Source organism: Phyllostomus discolor, chromosome 4 (genome assembly GCF_004126475.2).
Source record: "Phyllostomus discolor isolate MPI-MPIP mPhyDis1 chromosome 4, mPhyDis1.pri.v3, whole genome shotgun sequence".
Lineage (NCBI taxonomy): Eukaryota > Metazoa > Chordata > Mammalia > Chiroptera > Phyllostomidae > Phyllostomus > Phyllostomus discolor.
The window spans coordinates 169,393,919-169,416,587 of record NC_040906.2 but is presented as its reverse complement, the minus strand read 5'-3'; the positions used below and the strand labels follow the sequence as shown (position 1 = coordinate 169,416,587).

General features: G+C 39.6%; 1 protein-coding gene across 3 annotated transcripts in view; it reads left to right on the top strand.

Moving 5' to 3' along the window:
• LAMA4 (laminin subunit alpha 4) overlaps positions 1–22,669 on the top strand; it is a 138,983-nt gene that overhangs the window by 36,304 nt on the left and 80,010 nt on the right. For all 3 annotated transcript variants that reach the window (XM_036024594.1, XM_036024593.1, XM_028509120.2), the window contains 3 exons: positions 1,786–1,887; positions 8,995–9,119; positions 14,275–14,355. In XM_036024594.1, the coding sequence (XP_035880487.1) occupies positions 1,786–1,887; positions 8,995–9,119; positions 14,275–14,355 (308 nt within the window). The remainder of the gene's footprint in view (positions 1–1,785; positions 1,888–8,994; positions 9,120–14,274; positions 14,356–22,669) is intronic.

Here is a 22,669-nt window from a genome sequence, read left to right as displayed (position 1 = left end):
ACAATTAATAAAAATTTTAAATTTTAATACGATATTTATTGTATTGAAAAATACTGATTCTTTGGCTTTAACGTCAGAATTACTGAACCAGAGGCTCCCTAGATACCTGTAATTTGGTCACTTAGAGAGCTCAAAAACCACCCTTTGGCAGCGACTGAGATGACTAATTCAAAGTTCCTCACTACTTCCATTCATTTCTCTTATAATTACAACTCTCCTAATGTCAAACTGCAAGAAGAAGCATAGTTAACATAATCACATTAATTTTATGTTTTATGAGCAGGATATATTTTTAAATAAAATAAAGAAGTTTAAGGTACACACACACATTCAGAAAAATGATACATATGAATGTATATATATTGCATAACAATGAAAACCTGTATTTTTATATTTTGAAACAAAAGTAAAAAATGTGAAATTAGATAGTCTAAATTAAATGCTTCCAGCTACAACTTTAGCACCTTTCCCCCTCTTTTGTTCTCTAGTGAAAATTAAGAAAAAGGCTTACTATCACCCACAAACTCTCCATTATAAATTATAAATTTGTTGTCCTCTGCCTTACCATTATCTCACTTAGTAAAATGGCATTTCTATGTCTTTTCTTTATGAGTTAATATCATTATACTGTATTAAATTTCTCCAAATGGAATACATTACATTTTAGTTTTAGGATCCAAACTGGTGGTGTTTTTATACTGTGAATGGTGTCCAGTGAAGTTTTTTTCTTTCTTTACAGAGGAAAAAAGTAAGAGGAAATGGGTTTGCATAGCAGTCAGAGGGCCTTCAGCCAGATATAATGAAAATTTCCTGGTAGCCAAGACAGTATACAAACTACAGCGAGTCGATGGGGGGCGGGGGTTTGGGGGGGGAAGTGATGTGAAATCTCCTACTTTGTAAGTTTGAGGAAACAACCCAGATTCTTATCTGTCTGGAATTCTTTAGATGTAAATCTGTCTGGCGGGTAGGGAGTAGACTTCCAAGACTTTAAGGCCATTTCTGCCTTATGTCATCAAGACATTCCAAACAAACATAAAATACATATCTATAAACCATTGCATAAACCAGGAACAACTTCACAAAGTCTCAGCCAGAGCACTAGTGTCATTTGGGGAGGGCAATTCGTGGTCGTGCAGGCCGAGGGGTGCGTTGGAAGGTGGTTTAACATTGTCACAACCCAATCAGCACCTCTGGGTCTGATTGTCTCTTCACTAGAATGAAGGAAGACAATGTGTTCCTCACAGAGTTAAGAGGATAAATGGAATGTGTGAACAGCACCCACACAGGATCCACCCTCTAAGATTTTAGGACCTGAAAAGATAAAAACTTTAAGAGCACAAGCTTGTAAGAGAAACGGGTCTCAGTTGTTACACCATAGCCAATAATTTCTGAAAACAATTTTTATAGGGTGCGTGATGCTATTCCTCACCCCAATAGTCGTGGTTTTGTTTCCTTTTTTGTTTCATTTTGTTTTGTTTTGAGAGAAAACACTAACATTTCTTCTCTTTCACTGTTACCCGAAGTCTTCTGATTCTCCCTTGCAATGATGGAATACTGTTGAAGTTATTCCTGTTTTCCTGCAGAGTGAAAGAAGAGATGAAAATATTTGTAACAAAGAAATTGAATATATATTATCTGTCACTGAATGTTAGTATATATATTTTAGTATGTTTTGTAAAGAAAGGTTTGGATGGTTTCATAATCATCTCCCCTTATTACTCTTAGAACATTGTGACCAAAATTGATCTTCTCATAAGGAAAATGCTTGTCCTGTGTCTGTTTCAGACCTGTGGCGCTGGATTCTTCCTCGCCCACTCAGGAGAATGTTTGCCCTGTGACTGTAACGGGAATGCCAACGAGTGCATGGACGGCTCTGGACTCTGTGTGGTAAGTTCGGGCCCCTCATCATGTCTCACGTATTTCATTGTCCCTTTGCATCTTGGGTGGGAATGGAATATTCCTCCCGGACGTGCAAGCTACCTAGGAACAAACCGCTGCTAATCAGGCTCTTTTTTTGTACTTTTCACCTTTTCCTGTAAAACACCTCATATAAACTGCTTGGGATTGTAAGTGGCCACCAAGACGTATGACTGAATGTGCACTGTGCTCCTGGGGCAACTGCCTCACCACCCTCTGCAGCTGGCTTCCTGCGGTGGGCCAGCGAGCGACTGAAAATAACACTCCTGGGAGGAAGCCACCCATCCAAATTCCGCTGTAATAGTATAGTTTGCCATATGTTTGGCTTCACTCCACATAAACTGGGAGAATAAAACAGTTGTTTCATAGTCTATTTTACAACTTATAAAGTAGTCAGGTCTATAGATCAAAATGTTAAAAAATTAGGTTTGAACCAAATTACTACTAAAAATGAAAGTTTTGGCCTTGTGGTATTTGCAATTCTTTGATCAAACTCCCAGAAGACTTTTTTTTTTTCTCTTAACTGAAGTGAATTCTCCAATACACTATTCTTCAGTGAACTATAATAGAGACTTATGAAGGAGACCTAGAAGCCTTCTAGCAAAAAACTACTTGCTACATATTTCCCATTTTCCCTGAATGGACTGATATATAAAGTGGAAATTGAAAATTTTACCAGACTTAGCTTCTGTAGAAGTCACAGGAAGCATTTTTAAAGACCTGTGCCCTAAGATCGTATTTTCCTTTGTGAGCCAGGCTACACAGCAGGAAAATTAGGTTCTTCATGTTCCTGTGAGGCAAGAGGCTTTCCAAAGCTGCAAGAGCATTTTTGCATAAAATATAAGAATAATTAATTGAATATACCTATTTACCTCAAAATTAACATAATTGCTCTGTTAAGCAGATAATTTTGATTATAAATGGCCTCTGAGGTGTGTACATGAAGGTGTTATTTTACCCATGATTTGCATTAAGATGTAAATGAAAGCATTTTCATTTATTTTAAACCTAGCAGTTACCATTTTTCTAGGGACAGAGAGAATTAAGTGGCAAACCCTCACCGTCGCTCTCTGTGTGGTGCTTGTCTAGTCCTGGCGTTTCTGTTTTCCCCCTCCCCCATCTTCCTAAATAACCGTTACATCCAGGATGTCCTCTGTAGCAGTGTAGGCACATGCAGCTGCCAAAATCGACCCCTTTCTAATGCTTCCATCTCCGGTTTCCTGTTATTTTAATCCCAGTGACATTTGAAAAGAAAATCCCATGGATGCACTTGAACTATTAATGTACAGCTCTGATAGTTTGACTAATTAAAGGCTCTTTGTTATCTGGTTTATTAAAATATAAGGCAATAGGGACTGGCAAGTCCATTGTCAGGCAGTCAATAAGATGGAGGACAAATAAATGAAAAGGAAATAAGTTCCTCCTGCCAGTTCTTTTGGAGAACTATGATAAAGCCACTCGTAACTGACAATGACATGGTCAGAATAGGAGCTATCATGGTTTTTCTGTGACTGGACATGACCTAAGGGGACAGTTATCACGTGTTTCCTCCACAGCACCTGGGGTATATGGGTCCTAATAAAATTTGAGGATGGGCAGGGTTATAAACACTTTTATGCACACTCAGGGGAGTTGCCAAACTTCCTGCAATTTGTTGCAAAACAGACCATTTTTTAAAAAAAGAAAAGAGAAAGAATAACCATCCTATTCATCCTAATGGTTGTTCCTCCACTCCACACTACCTGGAGGCAAATACTTTTTCTTACTAGTTAAGTAATATATGCTCAGTGTAGGAAACAAACAAAACAATAATACAGATATATATTGTACATGAAATTCAAAGGGAAAAATCTTATCTCCCAGAGCTGAAATATTAATATATTCTTATTAATTTAATTTACAAGGACTGAGAATATAATTTGTGTTTAAGCACAAGTGAGGGAGCAGAGGAGGTTTGCCAACATAGAAAAACTATGTTTTGAAGTTTTTTTTTCTTTTATTGATTCTAGAGAGGAGGGAGGGAAGGCAGAAAGAGAGAGAGAAACAGCAATCGGTCGCCTCCTGCACACACCCTGACCAAGGACCTGGCCCACAACCCAGGCTTGTGCCCTGAGTGCTGATGGCAATTGAACCAGTGACCTTTAAGTTTTCAGGATGATGACCAACCAACTGAGCCACACCAGCCAGGGTTAGAAAGAATATGATGCCATTTAGTTGACAAATACATTGTCCATGATACCCGTTTCCTTTTGCATCCCTATTGGGTCGAGCTGGGCCCATTTCTCAGCTCCTGCCTTGTAGCCCCTGCTCATCTCAGCTCTCAGGGAGCCAAATAAGCAACAGCTCCGCATGGACACTTCCTTGCAGCTCACTGGGCACCAGAGTTTCACTCAGTTGTTGCAGTTCGCCTGGCCTAACTATGTCTTCCATCTTACATAAGCAACTAAAATTAAAAGGCCTTCTTTTATTTCATTTTATTTTGTTTTTATTTTAAAGGCTTATAACGCCTCTGCTCTGTCCTCCCTCAAATGTTTCTAATTCTTCTTCCATTCGAATGTCCAATGTCAATTTGACCTTATATTTTACAGACTGATTTTAAGGAACTCAGCCATTTGACAATAAAATTTGTAGTTACTATTTTGGACATATGAAAAAAGCTTAGAGATTTTTTTTTTTTTTTCAGAAGAGGAATGATAACTTTTCAAATACAGAAAGGTGGCTAAGTAAAAAGAGGCTGAACTAATGAAATCCAGCTTGCATGGAGTGTCTCTCCAAAAGGCCACCTTTCATCTTATCAGAACTGGAGCATGTTGGGCTAAGTCTGGTAGGCAGTGCCCCCAAAGCCAGGCAACTCTAGTGGGTATGGCAGACTCCCCAGGAAAGCTTCCAAAAGGATGAAGGAATTAGGAAGCAGATAGATGGCTCGTGGTAGGAATGCCTACTCCAGACTTTCCCTTCCCTGATGTGTCTTCCTCACTAGCAGTGGAGACACCTCTCAAAAACAGAGCCTAATCAAGGCACCTGCCTTTCTAAAATTCTTCAGGAACTTCTATTCCAGCCCCACTGAGCTTCTCTCTCAGGGCCACCTGAACTCACCCTGTGCTCTCACACTCTGTGTTGAAACTTGCTCCCCTGTTCTCTGCCTTGGAGTTCTTCCTCAACCTCCAAGTCCTAATTCAAATGTCACCACCTTTATTAACCTTTTCCAACTTCTCAGGAAAAGCTAGAACCTTTCCCTCTTTGTCCCACAACAAGAATGTACTTAATACACACCTCAGTCTGAGCACCGACACTATATTATTCTTTGTTATCTCTGTTTCCTTCACAAGTCTGTGAGCTGATGGGAGGAAGGAACCAGCCTTTCTTCATTTTAGTAATAGTCACAGCTTGTTATCTGTCAGGATATCTATCAGCTTAATCCAGGTTTGTCAAGTGAATGAATGAATTGGTTGATAGAATAACTGAAGTTATTTTAAATCAAAGAAAAAGCCTTTGATTTTATAATTTAGGAGACACTTGGGTCAATACTTCAGGAAAAGGTACTGCCTGTTATGCTAGATACTCAGGCTCAGGTTCAATGCTAAGGAACTAACAATGTTACGTCTGCTAGGTGTTTCTAGCCAGACACTTGCTTCTCAAAGTTCAATCTAGGCCAGAAGCATTGACGACACTTTGAAGCTTGTTAGAAATGCAGGCACACGGGCCATAGCCCAGACGTCCTGAATGAGAACCTGCATTTTCACAAGATGCCCAGGGCGTTCGTGTGCACACTGAAGTTTGAGAAGCACTGCTCTAGACAGAGCAGCATTTCTCAGATTTTGGGGACTGATGAATCCTTTATACTTATAAGAATTATTCAGGTCACCAAATGGCTTTTGCTTATGTGAATTATATCTACCTATATTTTCTGCATTTGAAATTTAAAACGGAAAATTTTTAATATCTTCCTATTAATGTATTTGAAAATAATAATAATATACCTGTTGCATGTTAGTATTTTTATAAAAATAAATGTATTTCGCAGATTGAAAAATATTTAATGTCTGGTTTAATGGAAGGCAACTGGATCTCGTGTCTGCTTCTGCATCAACCTGTGGTGACATCTCCAGTCTTGCAGCATCTGGAGAACTCCACCTTATACACATGAGGAAACTAGAGTGCAGAAGAAAATGAAATCTTAGTATTATTATAAAAATAGTCTTCACCTCCCTGGGCATACCTTGATAACCACAGATCTGGATAGACTATTGTTTTGCACAAAGCATGTGACAAACCACACCAAGGCTAACCTGATCCCTCAGGCCTTCTTCCTACATTATGCTGGTATTGTGGCCAAGCCAGCAAGAAACATCACTTTCCGTGTGAAGGAGACACAGCTAGTATCCAAATGTCATTCCTAATACTAACGTGCAATCCATTGCCTGGATAGTAGCTTTCTTAACCACTGGCCAAAGATTAGAATGCTTTTTTTTATGTTTAAGTGAGGTCAGTTTTATTTAAAAATAGCTGTTCTCCAACAGCATACTTGCTGCTTGTTGTCATTTTGTTTTCTGGGTTTTTAAAAGGGAGAGCCTTGAAGGTAAAGGGGTAATTGCAATATCAGAGTAAAAAATTTTCAGAACTACAGGAAACATGATAGGCCATCTAACCTAGATCCTCATTTTACAGCTAGAGAATAGAGACCCAGCAAAGGTCTAGTGACTTGTTCGAAGTCGAACGGCTAGAAAATTGAACAGCTAGGCCCTGCTTCTGGCACTCTCCCTGCCCATCTGCCAGGCTGTGCATCAATGCCTTTTAGGGAATTTTGTTACAAACCCTTTTAAAGGAGGCAGATGAAGAAAGTCAGTGTTTGCACACTGAATATTTACAGGTTGGGAGATTTGGTAGCTTTGCTCTTGAGGGTAGCTGCCTCCTGTGGCTGCTGTGGCAGGATTAGAGCCCTGACAAGGAATCCAAGGCATCTGCTGAGCCATAAGGGACAGAATTGGGGATTAGCTCATTTTTTGCCACTTAATAGGCATTTCAGGCACCAAAAAAAAAAAAAAAAATTCCCTGCACAGATGGGCTTCATGTGTCCAACAAGGCCTCAGACAAATTTGACCCTGGTTACGAGTAGCCTGGTCGGATTGCTCACGGCATAGATTCCTGGCAGCTGGTCAAGGCTCGTTGGTTTTCCCTGGGATGAGAGATTGCCACTGGTTTTCAGTTGCCTTTGGGTTTATGCTAATTTCTTTTATTTGTGCCAGGCACTAATTGACTAATTTATTCTTTGTCACTTTTTCATTCATTTTTTCCCCAACAAATAAATATTTACCGACAACTGACTTACCATAAGATACAGTATTAAGAACTTTGAGGAAACGATGTTAACATCCTGTTGTTTGCACATCGTACTTTATTTTTCAGAGTTTCTAATTGATCTGTCAGGCAATCTGAACTATCCCTTAAATTCTGTTCTAACATACTTCTAATCAGGAGCCAAAGATGACCGATTTAGTGTGCAAAGGGTGTTCAACCAGGATGGCTTCTTGCCCACATTAGGACTCCTCTTTTTGACTGGTGTGTTGTACTTCATCTGAAGCTCAAGCTGTTCATATAATTGTGTGACATCTTCTCACATATTCATTTTGTGACACTTTTGGAAAGGAACGTTTCTCTAACACACTGGAGGAGACGTGTAATGTGGGAACAAATAGCCTCACCTCTGGAGCCAGATTGCCTGAGTTTGAATGTCACATTTGACACCTGTCATCCCCATGACATTGGGAAATGTACTTAACCTCTCTGTGCCTCCATCTCTTCATATGTATACTGGTGGGAAAATATAACTTTCCTTAGAATTATTGTGAGAATTAATCTCTGTAAAATGTTTACAGCGGGGCCTCACTATTATTCTATTTTGAACCTCAACACATAACATAAAGACAAAAGAGCTCAGAGTTCAGCCTCCTACTACTTCATCTTGCCTTCCCCAGGCTTCCTCCACAGAGCACTGTTTGGAAAAAGAATTTCTTTGAAGCTCTCTGCATAGGTCTTACCAAATTCCTTACCAGGAATTGCTTAAACAGGAGTGTGTCTCTTCAATGGGATTCTGATTCTAATAGTACAATTTTTCACTGAATACCCTATTCAATCTCTAGCCACTCTGATGACTATAAGGATGAAAATGCTATAATACAAATGGCATTGCCTTGTGCAATCCCAGCCAGTCCAGTTGGAGAAAACTATCAGTGAACTAGCATCACTGCCTCTTATGGAGAAATAGTCAGAAACCAATCCACTGTCTTGACAAAGAGCTATGAGTACCTACCCACTCAAGCTGATGGCAGTAGTGGTTAAAGATTAGGTGGGAGCAGATGATAACAGTACAATGTAGACAGTGGTAGGAGAGGAGTATCAGGGAGGAATTCCTGGAAGTTCTGAGACCAGGTAAAGATTTTGAATAATGAACAGGCATCTGGCAGAAGAATCAGCCTGTTCTGTTCTTTCTTTCTAATGACCCTCACAACAAATGGAGAAATCATACCAATAAACAAGCTTACTATTTCTTATATGTCACTATCCAAGATACCAATCCATTAGCAGAAAATTCTTTATCTACCTTCTACTCCTTTTATGCTTCACTATGACACATTTGTTCTTCCAAGCCCATAAATCCTTAAATTGTTCCCACTGTCATGGGTAAGCACCAGAGAAATTTTATTTTATTTTTTCATTTCATATTCATTGCAAGTCAGTAAGCTGATGCTACTACATCATCCAGAGTTTGATCATTCTGATTATCATTCTGAATTGAAATAAGTAACTCAGGAGTAATCCCCTCTCTCACAAACTCTAAAGAGAGTCCCAGGCTGCCAGCACACACACGAAGTAAAGGATGAAGCCATGCATCATCAGGCACGCTTTGTAGCACTGACTGGGCAATGCGGCTCCTTTCCAATGACCCGTACCAATGCACACCATCTCTTCTGTCAAGCCTGCCGTCATCTTTGCTAGAAGTATTACTTGGTTCCCAGATTCACTGTCTATACAATTTCTTTTATGTACTTTTCAATTTTCCTATCTTTTGTCTCATAGAACTGCCAGCGGAACACGACAGGAGAGCACTGTGAGAAATGTCTAGATGGTTATATCGGAGATTCCATCAGGGGACCCCCGCAGCTCTGCCAGCCATGCCCCTGTCCCCTACCACAACTGGCCAAGTAAGTCCTAAAGGAAGATGGTTTCTTCTGCTGCTCATCCCCCTCTTTTTGGCCCTGTCCAGAGTTCTGAGGTTTTTTCCATAGTTAAAATTGTGTACCTCATGTTGAGATGAAACTGGAAAAAGTACTGAAAGGGTCTTAGCCTTAAATACACCTTCAGGAAAGCTTAATCACATGCAGTATAGGTGATGACTCTATTCCCAAAATATTACGATGAATAATAAAGTTAATGAAATGTCCCAAGTTTTATAAGCAAAGTTAGTCTCATCTTTTCTTGATTATGCCTTGACCTAGAGAGATCACAACTGTTAATGCCAACAGATTTATTATAACCCAGTATTTTCAATGGGAGTGTTTCTTCTGACTCTGACAAAGCAGACATTCCCTACATAGGCTTTTCAATAAGAATTAAAACACAGATAAACAGAATGCATGCTTTAGGCTAATTACTTCATAGAAGATCTCTAAGAAAACTAATTTTCAACTCTGGTTATGTTTTGATGTGAGTGAGAAATTAAAGAGAATAGACATGTATCTTAATGGAAATAATGATTTTTTTCAGGTACCTAATATATATATAAATCCACTAGTCAAGTCATGATTGTATTGGCTTTAAAATGACCAAATGTAGAATTAAAATGGTGTAGTAGTGTTTCATTTTCCAAATATTATCCAATTCTCCAGCTTTTTTAATGCCAACTCAATATCCTACAATCAATTCAATCCTGCCGCTAACTACCCAGAGTTAGTGCAGACCCCAGAATTTAAGGACTCAGCCCCACTGCAGAAGCCAGCCAAAATGAGGTCCCCAGGCTTTTCTCATTTTTTCCAATTAACTACAAATTTGGGGACTCCTCAGCCCCACTTAGGTTTGGCAATTATCTAGAATGAGTTACAGAACTCTGGAAAGCGAGTTTTATTATAAAGGCTATAACTCAGGAACAGCCCAACGGAAAAGGTGCATAGGGTGCGGTATGGATGAGGAGATGGGAGGGACTGGAGCTTCTGTGTGCTTGCTCTCCAGGGGCACCACCTTTCCAGCATGTCAGTAGGTCACCATCCCAGCAGCTCCCCAAACCTTGCTTAAAGAGCTTTATTGAAGTTCTATTACATAGTCCTGATTGATTAAATGATTGGTAATTAAACTCAACCGTCAGCCCCTCTCCCCTCTCCTGAAGTCGTGGAGCGATGGGGTTGAAAGTTCCAACCTCCAACAGTGTGGTTGGTTCCTCTGACAGACCAGCCTCCATCCAGGAGCCATCAAGAGTCACTTCATTATCATCAACTCTGCTATGGTTGAAAGCAACTCATTATGAATGACAAAGACAGTCTTGAAATTCCAAAGTTTTAGGAGCTCTGGACACCAGAATCTGAGTCAAAAACTATAAATATAAAGTACTTGAGGTAGACAGAGTAATGAAACTAGTTTAATAACTGTGCTCTGGCAAATAATAGCTATGTGATCTCAGACAAGGTCTCAATTTCCACGGGATTTGGGGTCCAGAAAACTAGATTCAGATCTTTTTCTATTCATTGATGTTTTCAGCCACTCACATAGAGCTTGGACTAGGATAATATGTGTGGACCATTTAGGTTGGTGCCTTACACATGGAAGGTATATGGTAGGTGTTGGATTTATTAAATTCATACTTTATATTTTTTCTGACACTTATATTCTGCTTCCTCCATGTCAGGCACTGTTCTAAGAGTTTGGATGTAATATTTACTTGGTGGCTGTTGTAAAGATTAAATTAAAAAATGCATGTAAGATAAAGAAAAAAGGCCTGAATAGCTGCCACACATGTGCATGCATACACACACTTTCTTAAAAAGAGAAAAAAGATGACACCAAATATTCCCTAATTTTTTGTCCTTAATTGAATACCAATATTGACGAACATTTCACCTAATAGCTTGTAATTTGTTCAAATCCTCCGATGGCTCTGACAGCTGGTGAGGAAGTCAGACATTTTGCAGCCCCACCTTACTTTAAAAATCATTAAACTGTCTCAGCTGTGCTTTGCAATTTTTCATGTCTGATGATATTAACAATGTGTGCAAAATTGATGGTACTGAGAGTGAGAGTAGAAAACTCCAGCATTAGATGTTCTGTTATTTCCTCTCAAGTGCGACCAATTTATGAGCTCTCTTTGCCTCATCTAGGGGTATTGTTTCATTGTTCACTGATATTCTGTTCTCAAACATCAGTCTTAACCACACCTAATGACATGTTTAGCATGCTGCTCTCTTACTTATATAGTCATTTTGTTAAATATATTTACCTCCAGCTTCCCAATAACAGGTTTCACTCATTTGCCATGTAAACAAAGAGGCTGTATAGCATTAACTGTTCAAAACAAGTTTAGAAGCTTTGAACTGCAGTTTATTTAGAAACAAACAGATGATTTAGAAAGGCAATCCCAAATGCTAAGTGTATTGTCTGACTTTTGCACTTCTTATCCCATTTCTATGACAAGACTTTCTTATCTAAATTATTTGATGTCAAAGTCTTGAGACAAGAGAAGAGACTCTTGAACCCTTACTTCTGTGGATTGAGAAGTTTTGTCTGCATGCAATCAACAAATATTTATCAGCCACTGAAGTGCCAGTCATGTACCAGTCACTGGTGACGGCGGTGAAGAAAACCGTCCAAAAGTCCCGCCTTTATTAAGATAGGTCAGAATACTGCAGCGCAATGAAGCTCCTAAAGCAAATGACCTTTTCCCATTTGAGCCAGATTATCCAGTATTTCACTTGATTAAGAAGCTATTATGAAGGCTGCTAACTCGTTTAAATAATTGAAGCAGAAGCTTGCCAATTGGGTAAAACCTTCTTGCCTTGAAAGAGGAAAGTTTCCATAGGCATCAAGGATCACCATTTTTACCATATTCTTTCTCTCTGTGAGTGGATCCCAGTTCCAAAGAACAATCAAAAGTCTTAGAGAATGTGCTGTGCAGTTGGGAATGTATTCATAGACATGAAAACTGAAGTATCCATAATGCAGATTTAAGATCGGAAAACCTGCTGGAAATTAACACAAAAACAGAAATACATCACCCAGAAGTAAAGGACATATGTGGGGATGTGGAGGAATTGGGAAGGGTGTGAGAGGCCTGCTTGTGTTTTGTTTTGTTTTTTGTTTTTGTTTTTTGTTTGTAGTGGCAATAGTTCTGCTTCTTGAATCCCTTGTGGTCAAAAAACTGGCTACAAAAATGGGGATCGGAAGGTAGTCTGTGATTGTAGAACAGGACAAATCCGCCTGTATCCTACGAAGTTCTAGCCTTTGACCTGGACTTGTTATTGACTTAGTTAATGGATCTCAAATGTTAATCAAATATATTATCAAAAATCAGCTATACCATTGCCTCCTTCATATTTTTTAAAATTCATATTTCTACTTTCTATAAAAGTGAAACTGCGAGTACTGTTATTTAAACTCTGAAAGGCACCAAGTATGAAGTCTAGATTACACTTTCAAAGATCTGCTGTTTGAGCCTACAGACCCAGGATTTGGATTTCAAGTTACAATAGCCACATTGGAAAGCAAGGAAATAATGTCTGAGGGAGTTTAGCAAACAAACAGTGCTGCCTCTATTTTTCTTTAAGTTCCCTGTGGGTTTTCCGAGAGCAAAAGGCTCCCTTCCTCTTTGAAAGGGTGCCATGGTTGTTATTGTGGCTGAGAAAGGTGCAGTGTTTTCATTTCCTTAGCTGAGACAGACTTTACTCTGAAGAAAATACAAACAATGAATGCTGATGAAAAACAAAAAGAGGAACCCTCAGTATCTGGTGTTGCCTCTGAGTCTCCCACCACAGACACAAGTGGTCATGCAGCTACTCCCAGGGACCATTTGCACAGAATTCATTTATTTATTTTGGGGTTGGCCAGACATCCTCCATGTCTGCTAGTAGCTATGGTAATGGCTCCAATTAAGGGAAATGTCATCTGTATGAAACAGCAGGACATTAGCTCAAGGCAGACGACTCCAGACACCAACAGATGTTTCAGTCCTTCAAGCAGTAGGCAGGCTGCTGGGTGAAACATCTTCAAAGAAGCCTGTGTGAGGGTTTGTTCGTGTTCTGGACTCTTAACTGACAGTGTTTCTTTAAGCAGGCTAAGGAATAAGAGCAAGCAAAATAAAGAGTAAAGACCAAAGACATGTACTTTTGTGGGAATGTTTTTAATCAAACTGTTAGGGAAAATAAATTGTGGGTATTACCTTTCACTGAGAAGCACATATTGTTTTCTGACTGATTGTATAAATATCTTCAAACAAAGCAAACACATCCATTTGCTTTCCTCCAAAAGCCCATTAGGGTAAAATTGCTGAGACATGCAGGAATGTGAGAACAGCAGATCATAGCCCATTGATTGCACAGCACCTAGGCCAAAACTAATTTAAAAGTCTTTAAAGCTTTCCCACCCACCTCATATGGGTGGGTTCATGTGTCGATATAGAATTTTCCAAACATGAGGAGAATAATATTTTATTTCTCCTGCCTCAATATTTAAGATGGTTATTTATTCTGCTGAACTAATATTTTTATTACTTTTCTGTCCTAATTTTTATTATCTACAACAAAAAAATGAAGATGAAGAATTAAGAGAGGGGTTTCATAGACTAGAATACTTTTACTGTGGGTCCTATTGCTTGAGTACTTGCTTCGTGACTTTAATCAACTAAGCCCGTCCCTCCATTCTCCATTTCTAATCTTCAAGGTACACATAAAAGAAATTAAGGTTCCGTGAAGATTGTATAGTTTAGAATTGGTTCATATCCTTGAAGACTGGCAGAGATCTGGGGAAGAAAAAAGGGTGGGGCAGACTTCCAAACTTATATACAAAAGTGACCAGAATAAGAGGAAATTCTCATATAAATCTAAAGTTGCAGGCAAAATTTGATTGTTTTATTTGTCTTTGGAATATATATGGTTTTCCAATATTCCCACTGCTCCAAGGAAAAAATAATGAAATGCCCCTATGAAACCTGGAAAATGATTTCACAAATGGAGTGGCACTTTCTGGCTGAGACTGTTGGTCTAAACTTTCCTGAAAGCAAGAAGATTTATTTAAATAAAGCAAATGACCACGCTCATTTGCAGAATGTCTTTTCAATGATTTATGGAATTGACTTCTAATATTCCCTTACAATTCTAGTTTTGCAGAATCCTGCTATAGGAAAAATGGAGCTGTTCGGTGTATTTGTAAAGAAAACTATGCTGGGCCTAACTGTGAAAGGTAAGCTAATAAAACATACTCTTTTCTTTGTGGGTCAAAGGAGGCCTTCCGTTTCTTGCACTTATCACCTCTGCCTTGGTCCCCTTCAGTAGGCCCTGAAGTGTGTGCTTGAGAGAAAGGAGTGGGTGATGGTGCTTCAAAACCCTGTGGGGGCGCTTTCTTAATCCCCTCCCCCAGATACAGATATAACAACATGCTCCCTAGGGGTCCAGGCCAGGGACACATCAGGATACATGCATGTGGAAAGATGTAATGAGTATGCATATTTTAAAAAGATTTTCTGGGTGGTTTTGGTAACACTTACCTCTCTATCACTGAGAACCAATAGTATAATTAATAGAGATTCCTCAACATATAAAAAGTGAATCCAGTTCTCTATTAGAGCAATACATTGAAAATACATTGAAATGCACTGAAATAAAATGGAAGCTTGAAAATATATCCTCTATCAGGACAATCTACTGAAATATAACATTCTTTACACCACTTCCTCTTCTGAAAAATGAACACATTTCATGAGGCTTTGTTTCTGAGTCCCTGTTTGGTATTTACACTAACTCTTTTTGGGGACTTGCTCTGGGCTCTGCTCAATCAAGAAAGGCCTTGGTGGTTAAGGACCTGAGGCTCCCTACTGAATTATTTCTTGGCAAGACATTTCCCATTCTCCCTACCTGTCAGCTGTTCACAGTTTTCTATAATAAAGTGGATTTCACTAAAAAAGCCTCACAAAGAGGTCTTATAATTTTTAAAAGAAACACCGTTAACGTTGGCCTCATCATTGTGTTTAGGCAGCACAATGATATGTGGTGCCATAAAGACAGGGAGGGAAGAGTCAAGAGGGTCCAGTCAGACTTGTAGTCCGACATCAGCAGTGTGGTCTCCTCACAACAACACACTCCCTGCCGCCCTGAAGGTGACTTACTTGGCCTCGGGCTCAAAGTGTAAACCTTAAATTATAAGCCATCTCACTTCCAGAGAAGAAAAATAAAATACCTTCCACCCCTCAAAAATTAGTTCTGCAACTCTTAATAAAAAGTCACAATGTCTATGGTACAGGGAAAATCTCTGTACTCAGAGGTCATTGCTATTATGATTATTAAATGTGCAAAATGTGAATAATTCTTTCCCTAAAGAGTTGTGTGGGAATTTTCTTTTTCCTTTCTTTCCTTTTTCCATTTTTTCACTCTCTCTCTCTTGCTGTAAAGTGGGGGGAAATTAAAACCTGAGGGCCCATATTAATTTTATCCTCTAGAGATGATCAGATTACCTTTGGTTGATTGTTTGTGACACATTCATGCTGTATTTCCTTGGGGACCCAGTAATATGAGGCACTTGATTTACTCATTTCCTGGCTCAGTGGGGGTCTGAGAGGACTGTTAATCAGCCAGGGATGGAGCTTTTACTCCCTGATGTCCAAGGTTAAACTTGATTTAGTCTGGTAAGGATTGAGCTGTATTACCAGATAATGAATGTTCAGTGGCTCCTGTGAGGGGAATTAATGGCCTTAAATAGATCCCTGCCAACCTCATGCAAGAACTTCCAGAAGTGAAGTAATCTTAGCCTCAAAAGCTCAGTCCTGCAAAATCACACAGGGGTGCAGCTAAAGGTTCTGTCAGCAACAGTGGTGGACCTGGCACAGGAAAACATGCCCACCTGAGAGGTAAGACTGTAGATGACAAATCTCCCAACCCACATGAGAGGCTCCTGGGACCTGCCATTACCAGCAAGGCCAAGTGGGACTTGGTGCTTGTGATGGACCTGGATCAACAGGCGGGAGGAGGCAGCACTAGTTTGGGAAGTGGAAGTGGACCCTAACTAAGTTGGTATCTCAACTCTAGCCCTTTGTGATCCTCCTGGGCAAGTTATCTTGACCTCTAAGTTATTTCTACATCTCCAGAATGGAGAAAATGAAAATACCCACCTTCTAAAACTGGTTGTGGGGTGATACTGTCAAGTTTTTAGTATGGCACCCAGCACTTAATAAAGGCTCAATGAAAACTAACTGGTGACAGTACAGGTCGCTGTGGTCCTTCTCCAGTTCCCGCCACTGGCACAGTGTGTGCCTAGGACATGTTGGCTCATTTCCCTGAATCTCAGTTTCCAGAGCTAGAAATTATGGCTTTGGAGTAAATATTGCCTTTTACTGATTGTCTCTTGCGTCCCCATTGCTTTACATTCCTCATCTCTCAGGCTCACAACCCTCCTAAGAGGAGGCATATTTTGTCATTTGGTAGATGAGAAAACAGAGGGTAAGGGAGGTGATGGGACTTGTCTTAAGTCACATTACTGCTATGTGGAGGAACCAGGATTTGCACAGTTTAACTTAAACATCTGGACTCTTCCCTTCCCCCTATTGCTTTCCCCAAATGTCTTCCTATTTTTAAACATTGACAATTAATGAATTAGATGACTCTCTGATATGCAGGAGAAAAATCGTTGGTCTGTTACTAATTTCCTTCTACAGGAGGCTATACCTGCAAAGGTGCTAGAAGTAAGCGTCCCTTCTAAGTCCTTTTACCTGCGTTGGGGTAGGATCAATTCGAGCAACTTTTTCTTCTCTGCTTCTCTGTCCACCCTTCCTCACACCCAACACTTCTAAAGAGAATGTACTGAGGTCTTTTACATCAAAAATTGACTTTACAAACCAGGGGATTCCTCCTAAAAATGGAAATGACCACTCAGCAGATTGGTGGAGTGGGTAGGGATGCAGAAACATCTGAGACATGATTTATTGTTCTCAATGAAAGTCAAGGCTAGGGGAGGAGACAAGCCTGAAAACCATCCATTACAAAGACAGAAAAAAGAAAATGTTAAATAGAAAAACAAGCAAAGACTCTTCAAGAGTGTAGTAGAAAGAGTGAATTCTTTCCCATGGAGAGCCAAGATCATTTAAAAAAGGTGGTCTCAGCTGCTTTTGATTTGTGTTTGACCCTGGAGAGGAGAGAGAGTATCTGTTTTGAGTTTAGCAGCCAAGTTGCAAAGTTGTCCCAGTTAAACTTCACCTAATCTATGCTCTCAATGTACTTGTGAACTTGGACTTGTCCACAAGATTGTTTCAAAATATGCAGCTGATTACATGGGTATCTATTTCAAACAAAAATAAAAGTCCAAACCAAGAACATTCTGGGTGTTTTCTGTACATAGAAACAATTTAATCAAGTGTTGATCTTCAAATCTGACTGTGTGTGAGTATCTCCTGAAAACCTTCAGATTCCTGGGCCCTCCTCCAAATCTCTCCATGCCCCCACTGTAAAAGGACCCCTAGAAGTGAGTCCAGAGGCCTGTATTTTGACTGTGCATTGCATTCTCCCACCAGTCCTCCCACTGCACTGTGAACTGCTGCCACGTGTCAATCTTCAACACCACACCCACAGAATAAAACAGGTTTCTCAAACTGTGGCTCCAGGACCCTGGTATCCTTGAAAATATTTGTGAAGTTTTATGGGTTCTCAGTAAATATTAATTTTGTGTTTAATTTCAGTGATAATCTTGATTAAAAAAAGTTAATTGAACATGTTCTGAACTTGCTGTACAATTTTATAATAAACAGCTGGGAAGAAAATAATAGGCCTAAATGTGTCAGTGACACATTACAGACAACGGAGGCTGAAAGGCATGACATCAAAGCAAATGGAGTTATCACATAGCTCGGGGCAGCATATGTGTGCTGAACTCAGACAGTCCCGCCGTGTCATATCACAAGTGGCTATTTGCTTGTAACAAGACATCAGCTATTATATTGAATTAACACTGTTAATTTGAATTTGATTAACTTTACTTTTTTTGTTTTATTCAGAAAATTCATCTTGGATTTCAAGATCTTAAAAGCCACAGACATAAGTAGTTTCTACCTATGTTTGAAATATTTAAATATTTAAAGATAATTTAAATGGACACAGGACAAAGTATTCTATAAAATGTTTGTTGTATCACAGGGATTCCTACCACACACAAGTTTGAGAAACGCGGTCTAAAGCAAAAACATGAGCCTCTCACTGTACCGTGTAAAACAGCTCAAACACTTGTTTTCCCAGTGAGGTCAATGTTTCTTAGCCTGCTCTGGCCCCTGCCTGTCTCTTCCCAAAGTCCTTTTCCCACCTCACAATTTAAAATTCACCTGTTGCACCTGCTGCTCTCGAAATCCACTAGACCAACGGTAGAGCTCACCACATTGTATTCTGATGATGATGGTAAAAATGATGGCTAGCATGTATTGTATACTGTCTGTCAGGCCCTAATGTAAACACTTTACATACAATGATACATTTAAGCCAAAAAAGATCCTATGAGGTCCATTTTTATTCTTTTACAGAAGATAAAAAGTGAGATACAAAGAGGTTAAGGCATTTGCCCAAAAATCAGAGAATTTTTAAAAGATCTGGACTATTAAACTATGAGTTTTTCAACAAAAGTAGCATCATTTCTTCAGCCACTCTTTCCCCATCACAGTATCGTGTGTGGTAGGCACTCAGTTATATTTGTTTCCATAATGCTTTATTTTTTTTACTAAAACAACAACAGTACTTTTAATGTCCATTTAAAAGACACTATGTAGTGAAAAGTCAGTCCTTTCTTCCCCCATGTGACCCCTCACTTCCTACCTCATGCCAAGAAGTAGAAAAGGGTTTCCCAAGTTACTGCCCTCTAGCTGAACAGAGGTTCCAAAGAGAAGTTATCTTCTGATACAAACAACCTTAGAATGTACAACCTTAGAGATAAGAGATTTTCAATTCTCATCCCAATGTGATCTTTCCTCTGCTCCTAAATAGTACATTTCAAAGATGATGACCCTGAGGTTGAGAGCCATGTGAAGGTTTAATCGGAGGTCACAGAGGCAGTTAGTGGTAAACCTGAAAACAAACCCACAACCCTCCATATTCAATCCAAAGTTTTCCATCAGTAAAGGTATATGATGTCAATGTCTCATTATTCCTCATTGTCTCTGATGGCAGCTTTAATAGTATGCCTTTATCCGTTCGATTTTGCAGTGGAGTGAGAGACATGCTAAGACCAGGTGAGCATTTATTATGTGGATCATGTTGTTTAAGGATCAGAAGAGAAGAATGGGGCAAATTAAAGCAAATCCCAGTGGACCTTACAACCCTAACAAGAAAGGTTAATCATAACATCATAAGAGATGATGATGATAACAGTGACAATGATTTTGATGTTGGCTTTGATGATAGAAGAGTAAAGAAGAGGAGGAGAAATTTTTTTCTTTTTTCTTTTCTCATTTATCAAGGTTATTATGACTCAGTGATTTATTTTGATTCTTTCTATGGGTACTAAGTTTTTCAAAGTTCTGTTATCTGTAAAGAATGCTTCTTATGTTTCCCTACTCTCTGCCTTGCTCCACTTCTGGATTCCTATCTTGTGACCTTGATGGGTTGCTTACATTTTCCTAGTCTTATGTCCTTGTCTTTCATAGAGAAGCAGAGAGCATTTATATGCCACCTACTATGCAACAGGCACTTTTGTTCATCATTTAATTAAATCCCAGTGACAGCTACAGAGAAAGACTTCTGTGCCACCTGTGAGTTTTGGCATCCTCAGTAAAGGCATTCACTGACACCTGTGGGGCCCTGGGAGAAGAGGCAGAGGAGAGGAAAAGAGCTCCAGAAATTCCCAGAACAATAATTATTGGTAGAAATTTAGTGTGATTTCAAAAAAATATCCTTTTGTTTTCCATTTTGCCCAAATAGCATAATCACTAACTGAAATGACAACATTCATATGCCACAATTCTTTCATTTAGACTCTGAATTTCTCAGCTCTATTTCCTCTGAGTGAATCAAGTCACTAATAAAGCTAGAAATTAGGTTATGGAAGAAAAAAAAATAAGTGGGACCAAGATTCTGGGTACCAGAGCTCCAATACTGACTCTAAATCCAACTATTGATCCTTTCATATCCTTTCTCATTTTTTCTTTGAAGTCAGGAATAGGATGCATTGATATCATTTGATTATTCAACTGTTATAATCATTAATTGATCACTTACTTAATGTATATGAATGCCAGACTTATGGAGTAGAAAGAGGATTAAATTGGGAGTCCATTAATTGGTTTGAGCCCTGTAGCAATGAGCAGATTTTTAGCTTCTCCACGATCTAGTTTCCTTATCTATAAAAGTAGGGAATTCTATGAGACTGTGAGTCAGAAACCTAGCTATGTGAGCCTATAAAATCTGCAGGGTTGAACTTTGGACTATGACTTCAGAGTTGCCTCTGAACTACCATCAAAAACTGTTCTCAAAACGCAAGGTAACTTAAAGTAGGTTTCCACTGTGATTGAGATTCTGACTTACAGGATAGAGAATTGGGTTTTTCTCTTGTGCAAGACCAGGGTACAATCTATGGAGATCAAATACAGTGGAATTAAACAGAGAAAAGAAAGTAACTGCCATCTGATTTCTGTGAGCTTGAGCAAGTCCTTTTGCTCCTGAGACCTCAGGATCCCCAGCTACACATTAAGGTGACAGATCTGGTCCCATTTCAGTGAGCCCAAGAGTCTAATACTCTGTTTGGTGAACTGTAGCAAAGGTTAGAAATTCAATCCAGCCTCATGTTCCGTAGAGGAATGATTTATGCTGGCTTGAGGACCAGAGGGCCAGTAAATTAGAGATGCAAAGACATGAATGAGTATGAATGCAAAACTAATTAAACATTTTCTCTTGGGGATGTCTCTTTGTAGGTTGTGTAGCACTTAAATACAGTCTTATCTTTATCATAGACTTTGATTTCTACAGTTCATGATAGTATGTATAATTGTGCTTAATTTGTTTCCTGTTCTTTCAGTGTATGGTCTATGTGGTTTTCCCTCTTCCTGTCTCTCTGTGCCTTTCATAAAATAGCCATGAATTGTCCCTCTGTTGGATGAATTCACTCATTCATTTATAGCAGCAGCGCTGTGATCCAGCATGGAGTGAAGGAAAGAACATGAGGGTCAGAAGGTCTGGGTCTTGCGCTGTGACTTCCTAGCTATGTGAGCCTGGGAAACCAAAGTAATCTCTCAAGTTTAGAATGTCAGGCCTGTGTGGTCTACCTCCCGGTTGTCTGTGGTAACTAAGGAAACTCACCTAAGTGAAGCTATGAGTTACGAGGCAAGTTAAGGATGTAGAGATTGAACATACACAGTCATTACAACTACACCAAAAACCTGAGACATAGGAATAAAGGTTGGAAGATTGTATGCAAAATGCTGAACAATGATTTTATTAGGGTCTTGGGATTACAGGTGTGTTTTGTTTTTGTTTCTCTATTTTTCAAATGTTCTTTTTTTGTGTGATGTGGTTCTTGTTTTTATTTCTTTTTTGTTCTTTTTTTACCTTTATTTTTTTATGCTTTTTTATGCTTTTTTATTGCTGTTCAAGTACAGTTGTTTCCATTTTTTCCCCGCCACTCCTCCCCCATCCCAGCCATCTCCACTTCCCACCCTTGATCCTAACCCCCTTTGGTTTTGTCCACGTGTCCTATATAGATGTTCCTGAAAACCCTTCTCCCTTTTCCCCCCTCTATCCCCTCCCACCTCCCCTCTGGTTACTGTCAGTTTGTTCTTAATTTCTTGATTATGTTTTTATTACTTTAAATGGGAGCTTTTAAAAATGTAGCATCTTATTACTACTGGCCAGGTGTTACTAATTGCCTTGGAAAGCTCTCCCTTCCTTTCCATTTCCAAGGCCAGTGCTCTATCCCAGGCCCTCCACACCGCAGCCAGTCTCCCCAGAGAGACTGCAGTCCCCCTTGCACCCTGAGGCCAACCCTGGCTTCCTTACTTTCATCGCATTCAAAAACCTTCACTGGCTCTTTCTTTTTCTCTCCCGTGTCAGAACTACCTCCTGTGCCTGAACTTCAGTCCCATGATAATATGATTGCACATTCTTTCCAGCCACTCCCGGAGAATCTTCAGCTCCAGTTGACCAATCTTCAACACTAGGTTAAGGTCTACAGCAGAAAGGAGGCCACAGCCAGCCAGCAAACATGTATAGTTTGGCTCATACAATATTGTTACAAAGTTTGAGCCAACCTTGAAAAGTTGAGATTTCACATAAAATCCAAATTTTAATTTCTCTCTTTAAAAAAAGAAAGGCATACAGGTCCTTCCTTCCCTCAGGGCTACAATCTGGCAACAGTTGACAGGAGCCAAGTAGCAGCTGGCCCTTAGATGGAGTCTGCAGTCCCGCCACCCACAGCAGGGCCTTTCCTGGCCCACAGAGCACCTTTGGGAAAATTGAGAAAGGCATTTCTTCCTCTGAGCAGAGGCAGACCCACCCAGAGTGCACAGGTTGACAAGGCCAGCAAAAGTGGGATGGGTTTC